At 35.7% G+C, this 23,708-nt stretch overlaps 1 protein-coding gene across 4 annotated transcripts in view; it reads left to right on the top strand.

Moving 5' to 3' along the window:
• The window catches only part of LOC126345148 (uncharacterized), a 105,291-nt gene that overhangs the window by 5,508 nt on the left and 76,075 nt on the right, over positions 1 to 23,708 (top strand). For 3 of the 4 annotated variants that reach the window (XR_007565163.1, XM_050002080.1, XM_050002081.1), the window contains exon 6: positions 14,867 to 15,090. Coding sequence is in view for 3 of the 4 variants with exons in the window: in XM_050002080.1 (XP_049858037.1) it covers positions 14,867 to 15,045 (179 nt within the window). In the remaining variant the exon portion in view is untranslated. Of the gene's footprint in view, positions 1 to 14,866; positions 23,528 to 23,708 lie in introns of those variants that run through there. The other variant, XM_050002078.1, reaches the window with a different exon arrangement.

Here is a 23,708-nt window from a genome sequence, read left to right as displayed (position 1 = left end):
TGAAACTGAGAAACTGCAGGGGTGGGTTCTTGACTGGAAATGGAGGAAAAAAATATCCTGTGAACATGTGCCTGGAAATGCATCATTACCATGGCAGTTGGTGCTGATGAATGAAACTTCCTCTGACCATGCACCATGTGTTCCTTGTGTATTACAGGCTGTGTGATGGATACAGCACACTGTAAGCAGCAGAATGGTCTGATGTTCATGTCAGGATGGTGTTTGTGTATGGCCAAGCAGAGAGGAACAGTCAAGAGGCAGCATGGTTATTCCAAAACAAATACCATCACAGACACCAACCACATCACATAATGTTTCAAGCCCTTTTTGGGCATTTTTGTGATCATGGGTTCTTTCAGACACGAGAATGTACAGGGAGGCAGTGGACTATGCATACACTAGGTTTGGAGGACCAGGCTCTACAGGATATTGAGACAAGTAGAAGCTTCAGGCAAGTGGTCTGCCATATGGTGTCAGCCAAAGTACAATTAAGTGTTTGTCTGTCTGAAAGAACTTCTTATCACACATACATACAATAAGAGCTCGAAATGTTGTTTGATGTGATTGGTGTCTGTGAGTGTATTTGTTTTGGTGTAGTCTAGTTGCCTCCGACCATGTCCTTCTACTTGGTGGTACACAAATACCACCTTGACGTGTTCTCGACATGAATACCAGACCATTCGGCTGGTTATAGTACACTGCGTCAATTTCACAGTCTGCAACACACGCCGAACATGTGGCATGTGGTCAGAGGAAGTTTCATTTGTCAGCACCACCTACAGCGACAACAGTACATTTGCAGATACATGTTCATGGGATATATTTTCCTCCATTTCCAGTCAGGAATTCATCCCTGCAGTTTGTCAGTTTTATTGACGTTCACCCTGTATAACCACTTCTCAGTATATAATAGTTCTTTAGAACAAAATCTTTTACCAGCCATGGTAGACTATTAAAGTGGCTACACTCAACTAAATTGGGATAGTTTTGTTATTGCTAACTGCAGAATGTTAGATAACTGCACTAAATTTAGTTGTTGTAGGACTAGAGGTTTGTACAAGGAAGCAAACAAAGAAAGAAAATACTTTAGAATTATAGAAAGATGAAGACAAGCTGTAAAGGAAAGGTTCCTTCATATTGTGCCTAAAGTTAGCAGAGAGACTATATTCTGAAAAAAGGCATATCAAACCACACCAGATATTTTTCAGAAGCCAAATGTGAAAAGAAGGGCAATTCGTTTCAGGGGGAGTTGGTTCCAACTATATAATTGGGAATGGACGCGGGTCATGCCATGTCAAAACACGCAATAATTCAAGGATTTGTAACATTCTGTCTCAGAATTTCACAAAACTTTGCACATTTGCTTATAAGTATATAAGCATAAGCAAATATAGTTAACAGACGTCAGTTTTGAAACAGTAAAGTTACATAGAAAATTTTAAAAAAATATTAACGTATATTCAATTTTTGATTTCAGAAAAAATACTAGGATGTGGAAAAATGTTTGTATCATGTTTCTCCAACCTGCTGGGAACCTGATTATGGTCTTAAATAATACCTTAGATTGTAAGCTTCCTAATAAAATAAAAATTTTAGGGGGTCTTCCATCAGTTGACACACACATCTGAAATCAAACTGTTTTTTGCTGTGAAGGAGAAGGTCATTTTAAATAAGTTCATCCACTCACTTTTTCAGATGCAAGGGTATCAAATTAGCATATTTAAGTATAGCTCATTCCAGGCTGGCAAGTTAACTTTAAGGGTGGAAATTTATTTTCTTTCATTTGACTAGTTCAGTACTTATATAAGTTATGTGTTCAGCCAGTCACCTGCTCACAACGATAAAAAGTGTTCTTAGGTAGCAGTAGCTTGTTTGAAACCTTTATAGGCATTGAAACAATACAACAATTGCAGAAATTCATTGTTGAGAATAAATGGCATGCAACAATTAGTCTGTTTGGGCTCAGTTGCTTTTTTTCTTTCTGTGAGACAGGACATATCTGAAACTTCCTGGCAGATTAAAACTGTGGGCCCGACCGAGACTCGAACTCGGGACCTTTGCCTTTCGTTGGCAAGTGCTCTACCATCTGAGCTACCGAAGCATGACTCACGCCCGGTACTCACAGCTTTACTTCTGCCAGTATCAGTCTCCTACCTTCCAAACTTTACAGAAGCTCTCCTGCGAATAGATAAGGAGACGAGGTACTGGCAGAAGTAAGGCTGTGAGTACCGGGCGTGAGTCGTGCTTCGGTAGCTCAGATGGTAGAGCACTTCCCCACGAAAGGCAAAGGTCCCGAGTTCGAGTCTCGGTCGGGCCTACAGTTTTAACCTGCCAGGAAGTTTCATATCAGCGCACACTCCGCTGCAGAGTGAAAATCTCATTCCAGGCCATATTTGTTTGTGGTGCAGCCCTATCATTCCATTTGTATAAAGTATGTTTTAAGTGAATTAGTGCTCACTTAATTGTAAAGGAAAATGTGAATTCTTGCACTGTTGGAATATTACTAAAAACACCACGTCATTTAGCTCGACCCTCGTGATCAAAAGAAAGCAAGGAAACTGAAAACATTAATTGGCATTTTATCAATTCCCAAATCAAACGGGGAAAGTTATTGCTGATAAAGTGGTAAAGATTGTCACTAATGTCTACCAATATGCTGAATATACTTGAATGTTACCAGGAGCAAAATGCAAAGTTAGCATTCATAAGAATGTGTATATTAGCATTCATAAGAATGTGTATATGCAGGAAAGACTCACCTTTTGACACTTTAGGGAACTATACTCTTGTTTTAAATGGAAGGATCCAAACATAAACATTGATCTTTCGAAATTTTGTTCACTGCGATCGAAGTGATTTATTTTAGCTGAAGTGCCTGCACTCAGTGTGAGTGTGAGTGTGTGTGTGTGTTATCCATCAAAATGCAAAACTGATTTCAGATGCAGAACACATTGAAGAAACATACAAAGAACTTATAAATTTTATTGTACGTGACTCTGAAAACTACAACTGCATGCCTAATCACTATGATAATTGTCCCAGTGATGACTGTCAGAATTATTAAAAAAGAAATTATCTTACAAAGATGCTGATGTTGAAATAGAGTTCAGTCAGTGGGTAAACATAGATCATTGGGCAGAATTGGTAAAGCAGTCTGCAACTGTTGGTGAATATGTGGACTTGGTGGTAACAAAATTACAGGAACTTAAAAACCACTCATTTAAATCTAAGTGTGAGTCAAAATCATTGAAAAAATTGAAAGAAAATCTAACCTCAGCACAAGCAGTTCTGTTAATGGACTTTGCTGAAAACAATAGTTTTGTAATTCAGAGTTACAACTGGACAAGAAGCATCTGTACAATCCATCCCATGTGTATTAATGTGGTAAATGAAGAAACTAAATTGGTAATAGTGAACCACTGCTTTATAAGTTATGATATGGAACATGATGTAGGATTTGTGAATGCTGTCCAGGAAGAAGTGGATAAGTGGCTGGTAGAGAATTACCCACAAGTGAAGAAAATGCATTATTTCACTGACAGATGTGCTGCTCAATGTGAGAATAGAAAAAGATTTAAAAATTTGCGTGAGCACGAAAATGATTTTTCTATTGATGGCTGAGCATTCCCTTTTTGTTGTTAACCATGGTAAATCTGTGTGCAATGGTTTGGGAGGAACTATAAAACGTATATTGAGAAGAGTTAGTGTTCAACTAACGAATGATGCACAAATAACAACTGCATCTGGTGTTTACAATTTCTGCAAAATGGTAAATGTGGTGTTTCTTTTTCGCTTCTTAGAGAAAGTCAGTGTAGATTTCCTATGCAAGAACCTTGAGAAGAGATTTTCGACAATCCACAAGTACCTGGTACCAGTAATTTTCACCATTCCAAACCACTTTCTTGTGTTTCCTTATAGATTAGGAGATAACTTCTTCTGAAAAGCTGTCCTTGATTATTTTTCATTCAATGAAAATGCCCCACAGTGGACACACACTTGTCCTCGACAAAATTCTTCTGTAGCAGCTGTATATGATGACAGGAGGTACTTTGCCTTTGTCAGAACTTCTTTTTCTCCATGCTCCTGGACAAGCAGTGTCAGTCTTTTGGCCTGAAAAGGAAGACTGTTTTGTGCCTTTGAAAAACATTTTATGTGCTGTTGGTGTTCCTAAATTAACATTAGGCAGACCATATTACTTTAATGAAAAAGATATGAAGTAAACAGAATATAATTGGCCACAGTGGATTAGAAACAGAGATGCTCTCAAGGAGTTTCATTGATAGTTTCAGGGATCATCACTACTGAACATGTACATTTTAAATTAACATTATTGTGTCTATAATACTTGTTTAAAGATGCTAATTTGTCACCCTAAATAAAGTTAACCTGTGTATTGAAAATGTTTCAATTAAATTTATAACTTTAGGCTCTTTACTTTCATGAGGCAGCCTTATTATAGGTTGTCAGTTTACATAATCTGATTTGAATGATCTGAACAGTGATGTGACATGTTAAATGAATATCCAGTATCTATCAAAACTCAGGATGCTGCTTCTTTTTTCTTTTTTAAAAAATAATACCAGAGTTTCGATAAAAATAAATCTTGTATCAGCTGTCAGAAAGTGTTATACATATTTAAAAATCATTGTTTGGGCCGCAGTAGCTTGATTTTCTGTATTCCCATAAGTCAAGGATAGTTATTAACTTTTTTTACCAATAAAGATACACCCCCTTCTGTGACACATGGAGAAATATGACAGTGATTTGTTGAAAATAAGATACGTTACGTTATTATTATTATTAGTAGTAGTACTGTCTGAAGTAATGCAATCAAAATAACAAACTTAAGTTGCAGGATTTACATTGGCAAAAAAAATCCATTTTTTCCCCTCTAACTATATAACGTATGTAAAGAAATTTCACATTGACTATTGCCATGCAGAAAGCAACTAGTAGAAAAAGTTTCATGAAGCTCTGAAGCAGTGTGTGTCAGGTATGGATGATCTTACTTAGAATTACTATTATTTTTTCATCACAACGTAAAGTTTTATGATTTCAGATTTATTTGTGAGTCCATTTGTAGAAAACCCATTAATAATTTTATTTTATTACAATGTGTACTGTTTTGGGAATTATTTAAGACTGATTATGAGTTCCCACCAGGTAGCATAAACGTGATATAAGCATTTTTCAATGTGGCTGCAGTTTTTCCAGAAATTGGAAAGTAACACACATTAAGTTTTTTGCATTGTTCCTTGTAACTTTACTGCTTAAATAATTCCATATCTGTTAAGTGCTTCTCTTAACATATGAAAAAAAAAATCCAAAATTAAAAGCTTCATGAATGCCTGAGTTATGGGCATTTGTGTATACAAGTACATTTTGCATTGACATTCCTGCAGAGCTCAGTTATCAGAATATCTCTACATTCAGAATTCAATATAGAAAAATTTTTGAGTGAGAGTAAAAAGATAAGCAAATGTGCAAAGTTTTGTGACAATCTGAGATGATGGGGGACATGATCTGCATGATTTGACGTGGAATGACCCACATTGTCACAGTTTGATAGATTTGTCTGTGCAATGATACCAGAACTATGTATGTGGATTTTTTGTACTCACATCTACATATAGTGATTGTCAGTATTGTCAAATGTTGTCTGTAATTAGGAATTTGATAAACATAATAGTGTGAACACTGGTTTCAGCTGGGCCTAAATATAGCACAGGTCCTTTTGGTGGGGTTGAGCAAAAAAGAAGTAGGGCTGCTTGCATGGGGATTGGGTTAGTAGTTTTGTATGTACATCTGGCTTTCAAGCCTAAGTAGAATGCTGTAAGTTAATCATCAGGTCAGAATGACTTGTGTGATGTGGAAGAGTTGTCAGAGTGATGGAATATGACAAGAGTGTTCGATATACTGTATCATAAATTGAATAGGTGATTGAAAGTGGAGTGGAGTGCCCATACAAAACTATAAATGTAACAGAGTATGTAATTTGTGACACGTCCTTAGACACATATATGGGCGTGGGGAATCTTCTGATTTTTTTTTTTTTTTAATAAGTTCTTGGTTTTATTAGATAATCCACTCTGAAACAAGGTTATTGATTGTATACAGAAAATTTTCAGTGTTGCATGGGAGATGGAGTGGTGGGAAGCATCCAAAGAATTATTGCATGAACAATTCTATTGGCTACCATAAGTTAGAGTATGAAGGATGTAACATTGTGCAGAAATAAGTGATAGCTCTATAATTACAAACATTGCTGTTAGTTATTGGACACAATGTGTAAACATTTTGGAGATGACTTGAATATATCACATAACGGTTTCTAGGGAAATCAACAAAATGTAAATAAAAATTGAATTCAGTGTATCAGTAGATACACAACCACTCGCTACATAGCAGAGGCAATGAGCAGTTGATAGGCACATAAACAGGATTGGAAACCTTAGTGAACTTTTGGAGAATGTCATTCTGTGGAGCTAATTAGAAAACTCTCTCTCTCTCTCTCTCTCTCTCTCTCTCTCTCTCTCTCTCTGTGTGTGTGTGTGTGTGTGTGTGTGTGTGTGTTTTCAGAGGAAGCATGTTGTTTTGTACTTAATTTTGTGAATAAATCTTATTTCTCTGCATTTATGTTGAAATCTCAGAAGTTTCATAACTTTTCATAAAATTAAAAATACAGAGCAATAGCGTTCATGGCTAATTGTAGCACTAAAGTATTATTTAATCAAATATGTAGGTAGCTGCTAATGCAGCTACATTGTTTATCAGCACTCTTTCAACTGGAAGCACATTCAGTTGAAGAATAAGAACACATATTGCTGACATGTGATAGGCTGTGTAATTTTGTCACTGTATTTATCTGTATTAGCTCTTTTTTTTTAAAAAAAAAAAAAGCTGGAAAAATATGAACCAGGCTGTTAAATGATTGATTCACTCATTCTTAGTATTTTAATTATTGCTTGCAAATTATCTGGAGCTGGGCATGGAATTTGTCTCCATACAACTAAAATTAACTAGATTGTTGACAGTGGTCATAGAAATTATTCATACATGTACTTTAATGATGTCATTCACATGATACTGTTAAACTGAATTTGGTATTGCTGTATAAATAATGTTCATTTAGTATTTTAACTTCTTTTGTATGCTTTCTTCAGACTTTGGGAATGGATGAAAAACTGAGGGGTAAGTTATTCTTTTGCATTTTCTATTTGAGAATGCAACTGAACCATTATGTCACTGATTTTTAAAATGCTTTTAATTTTTTGTTCAGTCTGCATGTAATTGCAGGTGTTTGCACTTTGCACACTAGCTATATAGATCTTTGACAGACTCTTCATGATGATAAAGACTGGGAGATAATATTTCTTCAGTTTTTGCAAATCAGTCTTTTTTTATTTATTTTATTTTATTTACTTTTTTAAAAAAAAAAGAAAAGAAAAAGGAGGTTAATCAGTGAACAATGACGACGACACTTTCCTAATGGAATTTTCCATTCATAATATTCTTTTATGGTGTGTAGAAGAGGAGTATGAGCAGACTGGACATAGTGAGTTTACATCCACATATGCATACATACTCCGCAAAACACTGTGAAGTGCATGGTGGAGGGTACACTGTAACAGTACTAGTTATTTCCTCTCCTATATAGGGAATAAAGACTGGCTTTATACCTCTGTATGAACCCTGATTTCTCATATCTTTTTCATGATCCTTACATGAAATGTATGTTGGCAACAGTAAAATCATTCTGTTTTCAGCTTCAAATGACAGTTCTCTAAATTTTCTCCGTAGTGTTCGTCAAAAGGAATTATTCCTTCCCTCCGTGGATTCCCATTTCAGTTCCTGAAGCATCTCTGTAACACTTGCATTCATTTACAGGCCACCTGTGAATTTCTTCGGTGTCTTCCTTTAATCTGACATCGTGCAGATCCAAAACACTCTTAGTTGTACTTAAGAATAGGTTGCACTACTGCCCTATATGCAGTCTCCTCCACAGACGAACCACACTTTCTGAAATTCTCCTCATAAATTAGTCAGCCATTTGCCATCTCTGCCACACTACTCACATGCTCGTTCCGTTTTGTATCACTCTGAAAAGTCACACATAGGTATTTAAATAACATGACTGTGTCAAGCTGCACAATACTGATGCTGTGTTTGAACATTATGAGTTTGTTTTTCTTACTCATATGCATTAATTTTGCATTTTCCTACTTTTAGAGCTAGCTGCCATTATGACACCAACTAGAAATTTTGTCTATGTCATCTTTTATCCTCCTACAGTCATTAAATTGTGAAGCAACTGTAAGAAAATAAGAGATAAGAAAGTAAGAGCCCATAAAATGTGTGTTAATTATAATTTGAGATCTGCAACTTTAGGTTGGAATGCCTAAATAGCTTTTATAAGAGAACATGGTGGTTTATTGACATTAGAATATCCTAGGCTTTGTGACATGAATTCTACTGTTTCCCCATTGCTACACAATCATGATTCGTCTCCAGTGAAAGTGATTTCCTATGCCTTATCTGCAGCAATTCACAATCAAATGTAAGGAGTGTGAGGCAGCTGTGCTTGATTAAAAATCGAAACCTTCCTGTGATGGCAAGATTCGTAGAGACAGTACTAAAGGAGTGGACACTTTATAGATAGCTATATCAAAGGAAAAATGTACTTGAGTAAATTATAAAATTACAGAGACACAGAATGGTTGGTCAGTATTTATTTTCGGGAGATACATTATTCAGTTGTGTCAGTGGGTATACACAGTAGCAGCTGAAACTATTCTAGTTTGAAAACTTACAATTTTTTTCATCAGGAAGGAAGTAGGGGTAAATTGGAGAAGAGTAGTCTCATCCTCATAACAGGTGGACCCTTCTCAACAAGGGGTGAGATGACCTTCCCCTCCTTTCTAATATTCCCCAACCAACACCCTTTCTTGCCTGAAGAAGAAACTATTGGCCATACTGGAATTTTTTTCTCCTGAATGTAAGTACTGGCCAGCCATCCTGATGCACTATGGATACACTATGTGATCAAAAGTAGCTGGGCAATTAGCTGAAAATGACTTACAAGTTTGTGGTGCCCTCCATCGGTAATGCTGGAATTCAGTATTGTGTTGGCCCACCAAGCCTTAATGACAGCTTCCACTCTCACAGGCATACATTCAGTCAGGTGTCGGAGGGTTTCTTGGGGAATGACAGTCCATTCTTCACAGAGTGCTGCACTGAGGAGAGGTATCAATGTTGGTCGGTGAGGCCTGGCATGAGGTCAGCATTCCAAAATATCCCAAAGGTGTTCTATAGGATTCACGTCAGGATTCTGTGCAGGCCAGTCCATTACAGGGATGTTATTGTTGTGTAACCCCTCTGCCACAGGCCATGCATTATGAACAGCTGCGCGATCATGTTGAAAGATGCAATCGCCATCCACGAATTGCTCTCTGACATTGGGAAGCAAGAAGGTGCTTGAAACATCACTGTAGGCCTCTGCTGTGATAGTGCCATGCAAAACCACAAGGAGTGCAAGTCTCCTCCATGAAAAACACGACCACACCATATTACCACCGCCTCCAAATTTTACTTTTGGCGCTACACGCGCTGGCAGATGATGTCCACCGGGCATTCACCATTCTCACACCCTGCCACCCGTTCGCCACCTTGTGTACTGTGATTCGTCACTCCACACAGCGTTTTTCCGCTGTTCAATCATCCAGTGTTTATGCTCCTTATACCAAGCGAAGTGTGGTTGGCCATTTACCGGCATGAAGTGTGGTTTATGAGCAGCCACTTTACCATAAAACCAAAGTTTTCTCAACTCCCGTCTAACTGTCATAGAATGTGGTTGGCCTGTACACTTTTGTGCAGTATGTGTCCCGTCACGTTTCCACTTCACTATCACATCAGATACAGTTTACCTAGGGATGTTTAGGAGTGTGGAAATCTCGTGTACAGACTTACGACACAAGTGACACCCTATCACCTGAGCACATTCTAATTCCGTGAGTTCCACAGGGCACCCCAGTTTGCTCTCTCAAGATGTGTAATCACTATCGAGGTCACTGATATGGAGTACCTGGCAGCAGGTGACAGCACAATGCACCTAATATGAAAAACGTACGTTTCTGAGGGTGTCCAGATACATCTGATCACATAGTTTATTTTATTTCTACTTTTTATAAACATATCTTTTTAAATGTAGAAAGGCATGCCATAAGTTAGATGTTGAATTGTGTTTATTGCTTTGATTTTCTCGTAACCTTTGCTGTCAGATATGTACTTAAATGTCATACCCTGTAAATACAGCATTTGATTCTTGAATGAAATATCTTCATTTCACGGAGATTAATAATGTGGTGAAATGCTGTTAAATTTACTTAGGGTGTCTCATTATTCTTGTTCTGCCTCCTGTTTTTAACTTATAGTCTTGTCTTGGGTGGTATCACTCTCTCTGGCTGCCCCCTCCTCCTCCTCCTCCTCCTCCTCTCCCTGCCTTTCACTTTTTACTTGTATGTCCTCTGTGCTCAGTTCATTTAGTGTTGTGTGTCTGTATGTCAGCTGATAACACTAAAAGGTTGCTGGTATTTGTATATTTGTGGACAGTATCATATACATTATTACTAACAGATTTCACCTTGGTACTTAACAGTACTGAACATAGTGTGGAGCTGGAATTTTGTTACCTTGCTTTAGCCATCATCATAACAACAGCGGCATCAGCAGAATAGCCTCTATGTTTTGTGATTGTTATCTTAATTTTCTGACACAATTCACACACAGCAATTATCTTTCTCACTTGATATACACCATGTAGTTGAAAATGCAGCCTGTTCTTATTGATGTCCTATACACATTTGTGCTCTGAAATGGGAGATACTTAGGTGTGTAAACCTTATTTCTAGAATACAAGTGCAACTCCTAATCTTCTAACTCCATACAGACTTGTCTGTATAAAATTTCATTGCACAGCAGATAGTATGATTTCATCTTCTCTTCACCTGCACTTCTATATTTTCACTTTACTAACAATATTCATTCATTTTCTCTTTACTGGCTGTGAAGATTCTTCTTCATTTTGCTCACAACAAATGTTCCTTTTGTTTCATCCCATCTTCCTTTCTTGTGGTTTTCTTTGCACATTCATTGCCTTCCCCTAATGTCATTTTAGATAGAATATCTGGTATTGTTTCCACTTCCTCCTATGTACTCAATTTCGAAGTTGCATTCTTGGATTGCTGGCATCCATTTGTCCAGCCTGCTGTGTTGTTACTTCGTACTCATTATAAATTACCATATTATTGTAAGAAGAAAATGATTTACACCTTTTAAATATTTTTGAAAAATTCTGATTTGGCACAATAGTTGTCACCTCATTCTTAAAATTACCATTTACAGTCAAGTTACAAACTGTCTTCAGACGTGAAGAATGACATTAATGTCGCCAAACAAGATCATTTGTATCTAGATTAATGTTATTCATTAACTGCATCAAAATTATCTTATGCAGGAAGTAACTGATTTATCAGGCATTATGTTATCTGGATGAAGCACAAGGCCAGATTGAAGTGGCATTATGTACAGAAAATTAACTGAACAGCTTGTTGACTAATTCACAACCAGGATGAAAAACCAAAGTTAGCAATAACAGTACAGTAGTGAACACAGCAATTCAAAGTGTAATAGTGGGCCAGTAATCAGTTGAATTTTGATAGAATGTTAAAAGAGTCTCTGTGCAAACAAACTTTATCACACTGACTAATGACATAAGGTATAGTGACTGGATGCTTATATGTGCTGGTTTTTCCTGTGGACTCCTTATGTGTAATTGTCCTACAGGAATTCAGACTTGTCCATTTCTATGCTGCTGCTTGGTAGACTGATAGAAAAAAAAAGCTTTAAGCACATTTATTTTTGTTTATGTAGTCTGTTTTAATACTTGCAGAAAGTTGTTCTTCGTTATTGTGGAATTATTTTCTTAATAGTGACTTCTTCAAGCGTGGTTAATAGAAACATTAAAGTAGATTGGAACATGTTACCACTATTGTTGTACAGTCACGGCATGGTTGTACATTTTTTGTATCCTTGCTTTCTTCACATTACAGATATACTAATGGTGCTAAATGTACTTCCTTCTACTACTGTAGATGAATACGTATTAGAGAAAAAATTTTCTTTGGTTTCTTTGTGGATGGGTTAATGCTATTCCTGAATTGTTTTAGCTACTATTATATCTGGTTATAGTCTAGAGATCAGTATTGCTGCAAATAAGGAATATGCCATGGAGATATAAAAATCATTTGTAGATGATTGGAAACTGGTGTCACACTCCTCATTATTTTACATGCTAACAAAAATGAAGCTATTTACTGACCATGATGCTAACAAAATGAGACCATTTGTTGTTAGCAGTTTTAAAGTGGAGTAAATCAAGGGTATGGTATGTGTTGCCCACAGACAAGTTCAGTGTGTCCTCTCTCTTCAAGGTATTTTTTCATTCACACATTTTATCACTTGTAGGAATTGACGCCATACCCTTTTGTGCTACAGCTTGATGGTCATGTGGGTTAAGGTAAGGACAGTCAGCCAAAGGTCCTCCTTCAAATTCTTGTCGGTCATACAAACATTCACCTTGCATTGTGGTTCTAAAATGTCCTAAATTGTTTTGTTATTCAAATTAATCTTAAATTGTGGAATCACACCATAGTTTGTTAGGAAACAGGCTCATGTATTGGAAAAATGCCGGGGTGTATCACTCTTTGGTAATGTGTCAATATTTTATTCCCATTCCAAATTTCATTGCCCAGTTTTTCTCACAAGTTAAGTGCTGCTGCTAATTGGTAGAAACAGTTGTACAGAAATCATTGTTGAGCTGGCAGCTCATCATGCTAGCGCTGTGATTACTTGTGAATGAACCCCCCTCCCCACCATATTTTTTTTATTTATTTTATTTTATTTTATTTATTTATTTTTTTGCCTTACAGTCACTGCAATGTACAACACATTGTGGTATATATTTGAAATCCTATTTCAGCCTCTAAATTAAGTAAGTCTGTCATTAATTTGTTTGTATGACAATATTTCATGATTATAAAGTTGCACTTTTGTCTTCTCTCCATGACCGTAAGAACTAGCCACCATTTTTAAAAGTTAAATTGTGCATAATTTTGTACCCTGTACAAAACCTGTTTCTGTCTAAGAAATAAAATCAGAAAAAATTTCTCCATTATTTACTTTACAATCAGTGTTGTTGTTATTTATATTTCGCATATTTCAGGTTAGAAAATTTAAAGTATGGAATTTTAAAGCAAAAATAACAAATGTGCCAGGCATTGCAGTCAAAGGTTATATGGAATCTCCCCATTCCTCTAAAAAGCTATTGGATACCCACCAGTTTTGACACATAAGCTTGAGTATTTACTTGTTCAGTATTGTTTGGAAATGGATAAATGTTGTTGTGGTCTAAGAAGTAGAAACTTGTCCCAAATAGCTTTCCAGTTACCTTAAAGAATGATGTACATTCTCCTTTCAGTATAGTGATTCAAAAATTTAGCCAAAAATAGAAAAACTCATTTCAGAAAAGACTTCTCAATCTTAGTATTTAGCGAAACACTAAATTAGAAATCACTTATTTTCTCTCTTCATTGAGGCAGTATGTTTGTTACTCCTTCACGCTGAAGCTGCTGGATGAATTTGGATGAACTTTGGACTGGAGCTAGTGTATACTCTGAATTAACCCCTAGACTTCCTTTTTATTCTAAAAAATATCACTGTTTCTGGAGGATGATCATCGTATTACAGTAGATTTCTGGCTCTGCATGCGTACCAAGGCAGCTGTGATTTTTTTCTGTGTTAGGCATGTTGCATCTATTTAGTCTCTTTTTTGGCACATTTTGTAATTCACTACTCGGTCACATAAAAATGTTTTCTTTAAGTAAATGAATGAGTTGCGGGTGATCCGTATTGTCAGCTTCTCCCATCTTCGCAAAATTTGCTTGCCCCCCCCCCCCCCCCCCCATCCTCCTCCCTCCTCCTCCCGCCCCACTCTCACTCACTCTCCCCCTACCCCCCTTCCCCCCTGCTGTCACTGGTTTGCTGGGCTGTTAGTGACTCGCGTCTCATTACCTTCAAGAGAGAACTTCTGAGGTAGTGAATAAGCATGAATTGTATCTTGGCGTTAACATTTTTTTAGGAATAGCTATTTAATCCCGAGTAACACTGTGGCATGCTGCTAGTGTTAAATAAGACCAAAATGTAATGTTGAGCAAAATAAAATGAAACATAATAGGCGTCTCATTGTGTTTAATGAGTTACAGTACTGTTCAAATATATTGAAAAAGCAGAAAAATCACAGGATTTCGTTGTCATGTTTAGTGGGACAGATATGTGAAAATTCGCCTGAAAGTACAGGCTAGGATCACAGGCATATTATTTTCAAATTTTGTTTTATGAAAGTCGTTGGGATAGAAATTGTCTGATAATTACGAGCAATTTTAGTGATGCATTATGTTTGTAAGCAGCTTTGTGTTAAGTCTGCACCTAACATCAAATTTTTATTTATTGTTGCAGAATGGGGTAATAGTTTTGTATGTCGTTACAGCATTCTGCATTTTTTTGTCTGTAGGTAATTATTTTTACAGCAGTATACCCCCCCCCCCCCCTCTAAATTGTTATCAGGCACTACTGCCACAAAGACAGATGCTACTATGTATATTTCTTTGGGTTTGTTGTATCAGCATTTGCAGTCACATTGTAGGATTATATTAATATTGAATTTTTAAAGCCTATTAGTGTACATAAGTTCATATGTTTGTAAGTGTAAATGTATGGCAGTGTCATAATAAATTATTTCTTTTCCTGATAGAGACAATCTGGCAGGCCTTAGTAGCTGTCTGTGAAGAAGTAAGAGATTTGCCAAAGAAAGCTGGAGCAATACTTCTAAATGAATTTATGTGGCGTCAAGTGTTTGGCAGCTCCTCGTCGACAGCACTTGAGTCAATACTGCATCACATAGCAGATCAGTACTTAGAAGATGATAACTGAAACTCTACAACAGGATTGTATATGCATGTCTGCATTTCATCATCTGTAAGTGTGTGTTTACTGCTTCTACATGTTTCATTGCCTTAGGAAAAAAGCACATAACTCACACATTCATTATATTCTGCTTTCATACTGTTACTCATGCTCGTCGTGCAGTTGTGAGATGACAGCACCAAGTAAAGATATCTAATATTGTCATGCTTTTGATAGTAAATGGATTTCCAAAAGGCACATGATTCCAAATACTCACTATTAGACTCTCCACAATGGCTTGTATTTGGCAAAGTGAAATCTGTTAATTTCTTTTTAATTATTTGTGAGGATATGACATGCCTGGAGCAACATATTTTTTGTTTTATATACAGATTTGATTCTTTGTATTCTGTGGAGTAGTGCTCTGTCGTCATTGTCTTTTTGTCTTAACTAACATTTGTTGTGTATACAAATTGAAAAATTTTAAATATGTCAGACTATGCAGCTCTTGTTGTGCGTTACAAGGAAAGGAATGTTAACTATACTATCCTATTTTTATTGTGGCGTTGTTCTTACAAAAGAATTATTTCATATCAGCATAAAAATGGTGACCAAATTTTCTGGAAAAATGATTTTTAAATTAGTGTCTGTATTTTTCTAACAAACTTGTCTTGCAGAATTATGAAACTAAATCCAGATAGCTATTAAGAAAGAAGACGGCATTTAAAAACATTCAAATACTTGTTAATAGTGTGTTTTACATGATAATGTTTATAATGATGATATTTTATTTTTTATTCCTGGAACAGCTGTTAATAATGATACTGCTGGTAAATGACATATAATGCTAATGGCAGCTGACAATTGTTGTCATTTCTGTTTACTACACATGCTTTATTGTATATTGCATTGTATTTAAGGGTGCTCATAGGTTTCAGAAAGTCATTTGCCATTAGTTTTTATTGGTGTTAGCAAATTAATGTTTCCTTGGGCAAAACTTTAAAATGTGTTGTTTGTTAGTCTACCATAATCTAGTTTGTTAATATTGACAGTAAACTCTTTTGCTATAAATGCTTTCTTCCATCACTTTCATTATGACAAGATACCTTGTATTAATAAATTGTTACACGTAATTATTTACCCATTGACTGCCATATCACTCATTAGGTGTTGGGTACCACAGCTTTTGTATATGATTAACACCAGTAGTTTCCTACTATGCTATACCAGACAGATGTGGGTGACATTTTTGTTTTTAGAGGATATCATTCACATTGGGGCCAATGCCAAGTATAGTTTTACATTTTGGAATGAGCCTTTGGGACTTTACTCTGAGCCATTCCAGCCTCCAATCCACAACAGAAAGTGAAATTGCCATAATTACCACATGCATACTTCGCAAATAAGACATTTGTTACTATATTACTTACATCTGAAAGACTGAGATTCCTGGGGACAAAAAAATTGCTGATGATTTTTTCCAAGTAAACGCCACTCAAGATGAGACCTTCGGCCTTTTCTGAATGGCCAACTGCTAGCTTCAAGGCAGTATGCATCACCACCTATCGTGGGACATGTGATCAGCATATTGCCAATCCCTTCAGCTGTTATTGCCAGTAGATAAATATGATGCCACTCTGTTCAAGCAGCTCCTCATTTTACCTCACAAGGGCTGAGTGAACTCCATTTCCATACCTCCCTACATCATAAAAAATCTGAGTAGATATTGGGAATTGAATCCTGGTCTTCCCACACCAAAGGCAAAGGCATTAACTATTTGGCTATGGAGGTGGTCTTGTTTTCCAAAGCAGTGTTCTGTAGATGCCATCAAGAAGTGGAACTTTCAGGGATATGGAATGATATATATAACATGAGGCAAAGACTTCATAGAAACTTAACACGTACACTGTATTGATAATGAGCTGTCATTGTACTGTGTAATGTTATTCACTCTTGTAGCATTTAAATTTAGCTGCTCTTTCTTGTGAGCATGATTTTTTGCATGCTTGCTTTGGCGACCTTATACACTATGAGAGTATTTACAACATGCATTTCAAGTAGGCATTCTGTCTCTGACTTTGAGAACTATTTCACAGGAGTCTCTCAGAGTGCTTGATTGGAGGTTTCAGTAATATTTTACTGTTGTAGTCACATATGGCAGGTAGCTTTACGATCCTCTTGTAGGTTTCTTACTCACAGATGGTTGGTTTTTGACATCTGCATTGCCTGTTGTCAGTGGGGCAGGTTTTGCTGAAAGGAGCATGTCTCGCGTAAAAAGTACTCCATTCCATTACCATGATACCATTTTTATCATCTTCTGCAGTCACACCTCCTTATCTAATTTCTTTAGCTTTTAATAATGTGGAATGATCGAATAGTATGGTCATACTGCAGCACCAACCTGTGTTTTTCATTGTAAGCAGGACAGTTTCCAGTTTGTAACTTCAGTAGAAGTTTCCCAAGAATAATTTATGTCCCTCATTTACAAATATTTGTGGCTGATATTCAGGTAATGTCCTTGCAAAATCCTGTGTCTTGTTGTTCATCTCAGAGTAGCTGCAGCAAATTTTACTATTTTTTGAAGAATTAAGTTTGCAAAGTTTTATCCCATTTTAGCTTTGTTGGGAATTTATTGACAGACTACTAGTCTGTCTCTCCAAGGAACAAGTGTTCATCACCAACAAAGTTTTCTCCTTGTGTTAAAATACTTTCTGAAACTTCTCATGCGGTACATCTCTAAGTGGATTTACTTTCCCCAAACTGTCATCAGGCATTTGTTTTCATTATCTACCAAGTGAATCAGGTGCAACAGAATGTTGGACAGTGTATTGTGGTTAATTGATTTCGTTAGCCAATGGAACCCCAATATTGCAACATTTCAAAACATGTTCAAATGTGTGTGAATTCCTAAGGGACCAAACTGCTAAAGTCATTGGCGCCTAGACTTATACACTACTTAAACTAACTTATGGTAAGAACAACACACACCCATGCCCGAGGGAGGACTCAAACGGCTGGCGGTAGAGGCTGTGCAATGTGTGACATGATGCCTCTATCTGCAAGGCTTAAACATTTGTTAAAGCCCATCTACATAAGTAATCCGAAAACCTCCTTCTCTCATCTCTACATGTTATGATCCATTTACTGACTGGTGTGACAGTCTGCTGCTAAGTGTAACTAGATCCTCCATATATCTGATAGTTTTAAGCATGGATATGTTTAAAACTTCATTGCCCACAAACAGGGAAAGGGCATCAGATGATGAACTGGTTTTTGAAACAACTTTTTGCAAACCAGATTTGCCTGTGAAAGCAAATGATTTCTGATGTCTTCAGCATTTGATCCATTTCACATTTCCAGTTGCATGGGTATCTTCTTTTTTCTTCTACTTTATGCTTTACCAGTTCATTCTTTTCCTCTGCTTCTGTTTGCTGATTTACTGCAGCTATGTTGTCCATCTCATTATTTGCTTGCTCTCCTGAATTGCAGGGACTCATCAGAAACAATATGTTGCTCATAATTACGAGCTTTTAAAATCCTTTGCATGATCTCTTCAGTCAACCTTTCACCAGGCATTATTGGCTATTCCTGATGACAAATCAGATTCAGATTTTCAAAAGTATTAGACAGTATGTGCCTGTCATGATGATGGTCACACACAGGTGGCCATACAATGACACTGCACTTGTTGCATGTGACCGAAATTTTCTGTTACTTATACCTAATGTTCTGAGGTTAAAAAGGAGTGAAATATATAAATACGTGCTTCTTTCACACTACCAGCAAGTTCGACAGTAAAAACTAAGTGGCCCCAGGAGGATTAATTTCCAAATCTACCAAGACTGCCAGAGGCTGAAGAATGTCTCCTGCATCTGTTTGATGTGGCCTAGTTGAAATGGCAGACAAAGGGTTAAGAACCTTTTTCATCTTGTCACAGGAAATACTTGGAACTTTAACTTAAATACTATGTGTGGAAGTTTGTTAATTACAGAGTCTAACTTTTGTTAACTTTGATTTCATCCAGTGTTTTTAACAAAACAGTTCTGCTCTGCTGATTTTACTTATTAACAATGTTTGAAATATAGTTAATTCATTTAGATTCTTGCTTGTGAGTTTCACAGACATCTCAAAATAAAGTTTATCATTTGGTCAGCTATGTATTGGCAGATGTAGTACCTGACAGCGGCATTGTTTGTGAGAGATACACTTGTAGAAACCCTACAGACAGCCTTAACTGTTGATCTGGGGTTGTAGTATTTTCATTGTTCCTATGTATCTTGAAAGACTTGTCTGCTGTAAATTTGTTTGATAAGTCATTTTATGAAGTGGACTTGTTCCTGAACAGGCCAATGTTTGCCATAGTTTTGGAAAACACTAATAATGTGTAGCTGTCTCACCAAGAAATTGTAAGAAAGTAGTCTCTTTGATTAGCATATGATATACTTTGATTGCTTGACTACAGGCTGTGTATGAACAAGTGGACTAGAACTGTGACAAATTACCTGTTTATTTCTGAAAAATCATAATAAGCACTCCACTGTCGGCTAAATGTGAGGGGAAAAGTAGAAGATATTAATGAGCCAGTGTGAGATGCAGCAATAGTCTCCAGCTTATCTGCTGTTCCCAAACATGTTGCACAAAGCTCCTTATCACTGAACATTAATAAATTCTATTTTCTGATCATTTACATATGTACTTATGAAAGTTCATTTTTTCTGCATTAGATGTTGATGCACAATATTGGTGTATTTTATTGATTTTTTGGTGAATGGTTCACAGCTAAGTTTGTTTATAGTACAAATACAGCACCATGGTTAGGGCTTTATTTATCCTTGTTTCATTATTGTACATATTTTTTTTCAGTTACAGCAGTAAGTTTTAAATATTATTTTTATACTATTTGGTTGTTTATGTGTGTGTTTGTGGCCTTTTATTTCCTAAATTCAATGCTCTATATGGTGACAAAAACATAATCATTGTATCTGAATGTGGATTTGTTATTGTAAATAGTGTAGCCAAATACTAAATCTTACTGTGAAGCTACAAGGGTATTTCCATTTTTACTGTTGTGCCAGTTCATAGACTTGTTTAGTATATCGTTTCTTTTATAGTTGTGAATTATGTAATATATTTTAATTAATAGTTACATTTAACCAAATGCAGTTAGGTCAATAAGATACACTGTGAAGGTGCATTCTCTGGAAGTACATAGACTGCACAACATGGAAAGCAGGTTAAACACCTTAATATTGTGAAGCATTGTATTGGCATTCATTGTTGAAATCCAGAGTTCTCTGTAGCATGTATATAATTGTGTGTATTCAGTTTCCATTTACATTATTATACTACACTCTCCAGACACAAGAAGTATATAATTTGTAGTATGTTATTATTTAACTGTCTTGTTGCCGTTACCTTTCTAACAGCTCAGTATACCACTTCATATCAGTATAATTTTATTTTGAAGTTTGAAGAATGTACCATCTGTGATTAGAAAATATCTAAAGCAACTTTCTATCAAAATACCCAGCCATTAACTGCTTCTTGATTATTCTTGTTTAAAAATATTTGTGTTTCGCGAACATTGTAAGTCAGATGTGTGATAGAAAGCAATAGTTATGAAAAGCTTCTTGACTCTGTCTCTAAAGTATTTGGTTAAGATATGACTGCCTTGTGTCTAACAACACTCTTATTATAACTTGTCATTATTTTGAGCTGTTCATACGTTTGTGATTATAAGATTTGTAGCTTATAATTTGCTGTGACTACTACTTATTTGTTGTCTACTACACTGCTCACTTTTTGGAATTAATGTGGATTATGTAATAGTGTACGAGTACATCAGGACATACCCCTTGTGTGAAAAGCATATCATGAATACAAAATATGATATAAGTGAGAAAAAAAATACATTTGTATGAAATACTTGTTATTTTTAACTACAACTTTTTCTTACAGATGCTACTCAATGGTAATCAATTTATAGCAATGTATTTTGATGCTGAGCACTCATGTTGTTGTGTATTTGACTTTACTTTCACTTTCTTTTTCAAAAAGAATTACATACTTGAGAAGCCAATTCAATACTGAAATCTCCAGATTTTCCAAGGAACTCTCATATTTTTGTAACCATAAAAAACCCTCTCAGTATGATTATTAAGAATCGTAACATAATTCTTTTGGGCTTTTCTGATCATCTAGTGACTTGTTGAATAATCGGGATTTCTGCCAGATGTTCATGCTGTTCTCATACGATATTTCTACGGCATAAATTGCTCTGATATTACACAAACCTTTTGTTCATTATAATCATACTATGTTGGGCACTTGGGAACTGGAGGGTGCCATCTGCTTTTATATTGCTATCAGATTCAAAATGAAACAGTCTTCGGAAAACTGCCTGCTGCTGTTACCATTGCAGATAATGTTCGACTATGCTACAACATTTAACCTATATCAGTCACTGATCTAAAGTTTCTCATAGATTTCCTGTGACTAAGTCATCCAGATAATTTTTGGCATCTAGTGGAGTTTATGGTATCAAGTGTTATATAAAAAAAAAAACGTGTATGTACTATACCTTATAACTATCTGACTACTTAGTTTGTGTGCATGCTTTTACTTTGACGTGTTTGCGACATGTTTGCTCACACCTTTGAGCATCTTGTAAGTCACAAATAGTGAAATTCAACTGCGAGCTTGTGTACATTTTAGTAATGTTGGACATTTGAGATTATGTGGAACATGAGTTATATAATTGTTAAAATTAAAATACTGATCACCTATTATTTTACACAAAATGACATTTTGCAAAGTACTGCTTGGATTATTGCCCTATATCAAAGTGACACTATCAGCTGGTCATTAATAACTGAAGAGCGATGTATGGTCCAGATGGGTCAACAACAAAAATGCTGTTTGTGAAAATAAAGTCACTGTACACATGTAAATTGGTTACACAATTATATATGAAGGGGTCGGCAGAAGAAAGTGCTAACCTCAATGTGGTTAGCATTAAGTGTGACACATCATTTATCATATTTTTGAATGCACCAAACTTCCATGTGTACCACTACTATACAATATTGAGTATATAAATTGATTTGTCTTTCTCCAAACATATAACATGCAGTAACACTAAGTATGCTTTTGTTAGGTAAGAGCTTCTTGTGTCATCCTCTTCATATATTACTTACAGAGTAAAGATTGAGGCACAACATTTTTTTTTATTTGTTGCACTTTTCTTTTCACCTCAATATGTGCCATGAACAGATTATTTATAGAACCAGCAGTCAATAAATAGTCGTTTCTCTGCTGCTGCCTGAAGCAGAAAACCTGTGGATAGCATATAACTATAACTGGATATCATTAGTGGTTTGCTTGTAATCTTTTCTAAGGGTGAGGTAACCATCACTGTACATAATATCTGGCCACATTCCATGTGACACTGACTTTGTGAAAAGGCTGTTGCAGTACAACTGATCTGTTGGGATTTTCCTACTACATGTTGAAAAATGTCAGTATTATTAAATATATTTTATTTAAAATATTTATTTTTAACATTTTACAGTATTTGTTTATAATGTCAAAATATGTAAAAAACCAAATCAGGGCCATTTTCTTTCCTTTTACTTGACATTTCTCATAAATAAGCAGCATTTATTGAAATAATTTAATGCATACTTTCTATATTGTGAAATATATTGTATATAGTTTCTCAGTGGATAAAAGGAAAGCCATATATTGTAATGTAGAGCCTCCAGAATAAAATAATACAATCAAGAGGTTTAAACTGTGCTGTTTCTATGCTAGTTTCAGACACAGATATTTTATGTCAGTAGCTGGAAGTAAATTGTCATATTCTTGCCCCATATCTTTAGATTTAACATCAGAGTACATTAATTGAATTGTGAGATATTCCTGCAACATTTACAGTTTTTAATTATTACACGTTGCACAAATGTCAATATATCTTAAGGGATGCAGGTGTGTTCTCAGGAATATCTCTTGGATGTTTTAGATTGTGTAATGATTTAAGGTTGATATGACACCATATAAAATAATTGTGCCTTCCACAAGTGCAAATAGTTACCAACATAATCATCACATTTCAGAGGCTCAGAATATATTTTTCATATATTTTTGTTACGTGCCTTTTTAAGTTTCTTAATTATAAAGATTCTAATAATGATAATAAGTCTGTTATATGCAGTTGAAGATGCTGTATTTGTTAATACTCGTAGTAATTGAAAACCATACGACTGACATAATGGTGATTGGTTGATGTATATTTTCAGCAGTTCTAATGGATGTGGCCTACATGAAATGTCCTTAATGGTTGAGAAATTTGTAATACTGTATGGTGCAAATGTTTTTTGCATAATCAGAGTAATTTTTAATCTTGACTTGCTTTATTGGAATAATATCACATTAAATGTTAAAATCTGTGGTTTCTATATTTGTATATTTGAGAGAAGAGTATATCAATAAATATATACAGTTTTCTATACATTGTCCATTATGTTTGATATTGAATAATCATATATGATAATAAATCATAATATTTCTATTGTCAAATTTGTTTAATCACACTTTGCTACAAGAGAAGACAATACTAAACAAAACAGAATTCTTGTATGAGGTGCCTAGAAATCAAGGGAGGTAAGTGTACGTAACCATGTTGTGAGAAA

This window comes from Schistocerca gregaria, chromosome 1, assembly GCF_023897955.1.
Source record: "Schistocerca gregaria isolate iqSchGreg1 chromosome 1, iqSchGreg1.2, whole genome shotgun sequence".
Taxonomy (NCBI): Eukaryota; Metazoa; Arthropoda; class Insecta; order Orthoptera; family Acrididae; genus Schistocerca; species Schistocerca gregaria.
The sequence above is the reverse complement of the archived record's forward strand: the minus strand, read 5'-3'. Positions and strand labels throughout refer to the sequence as shown.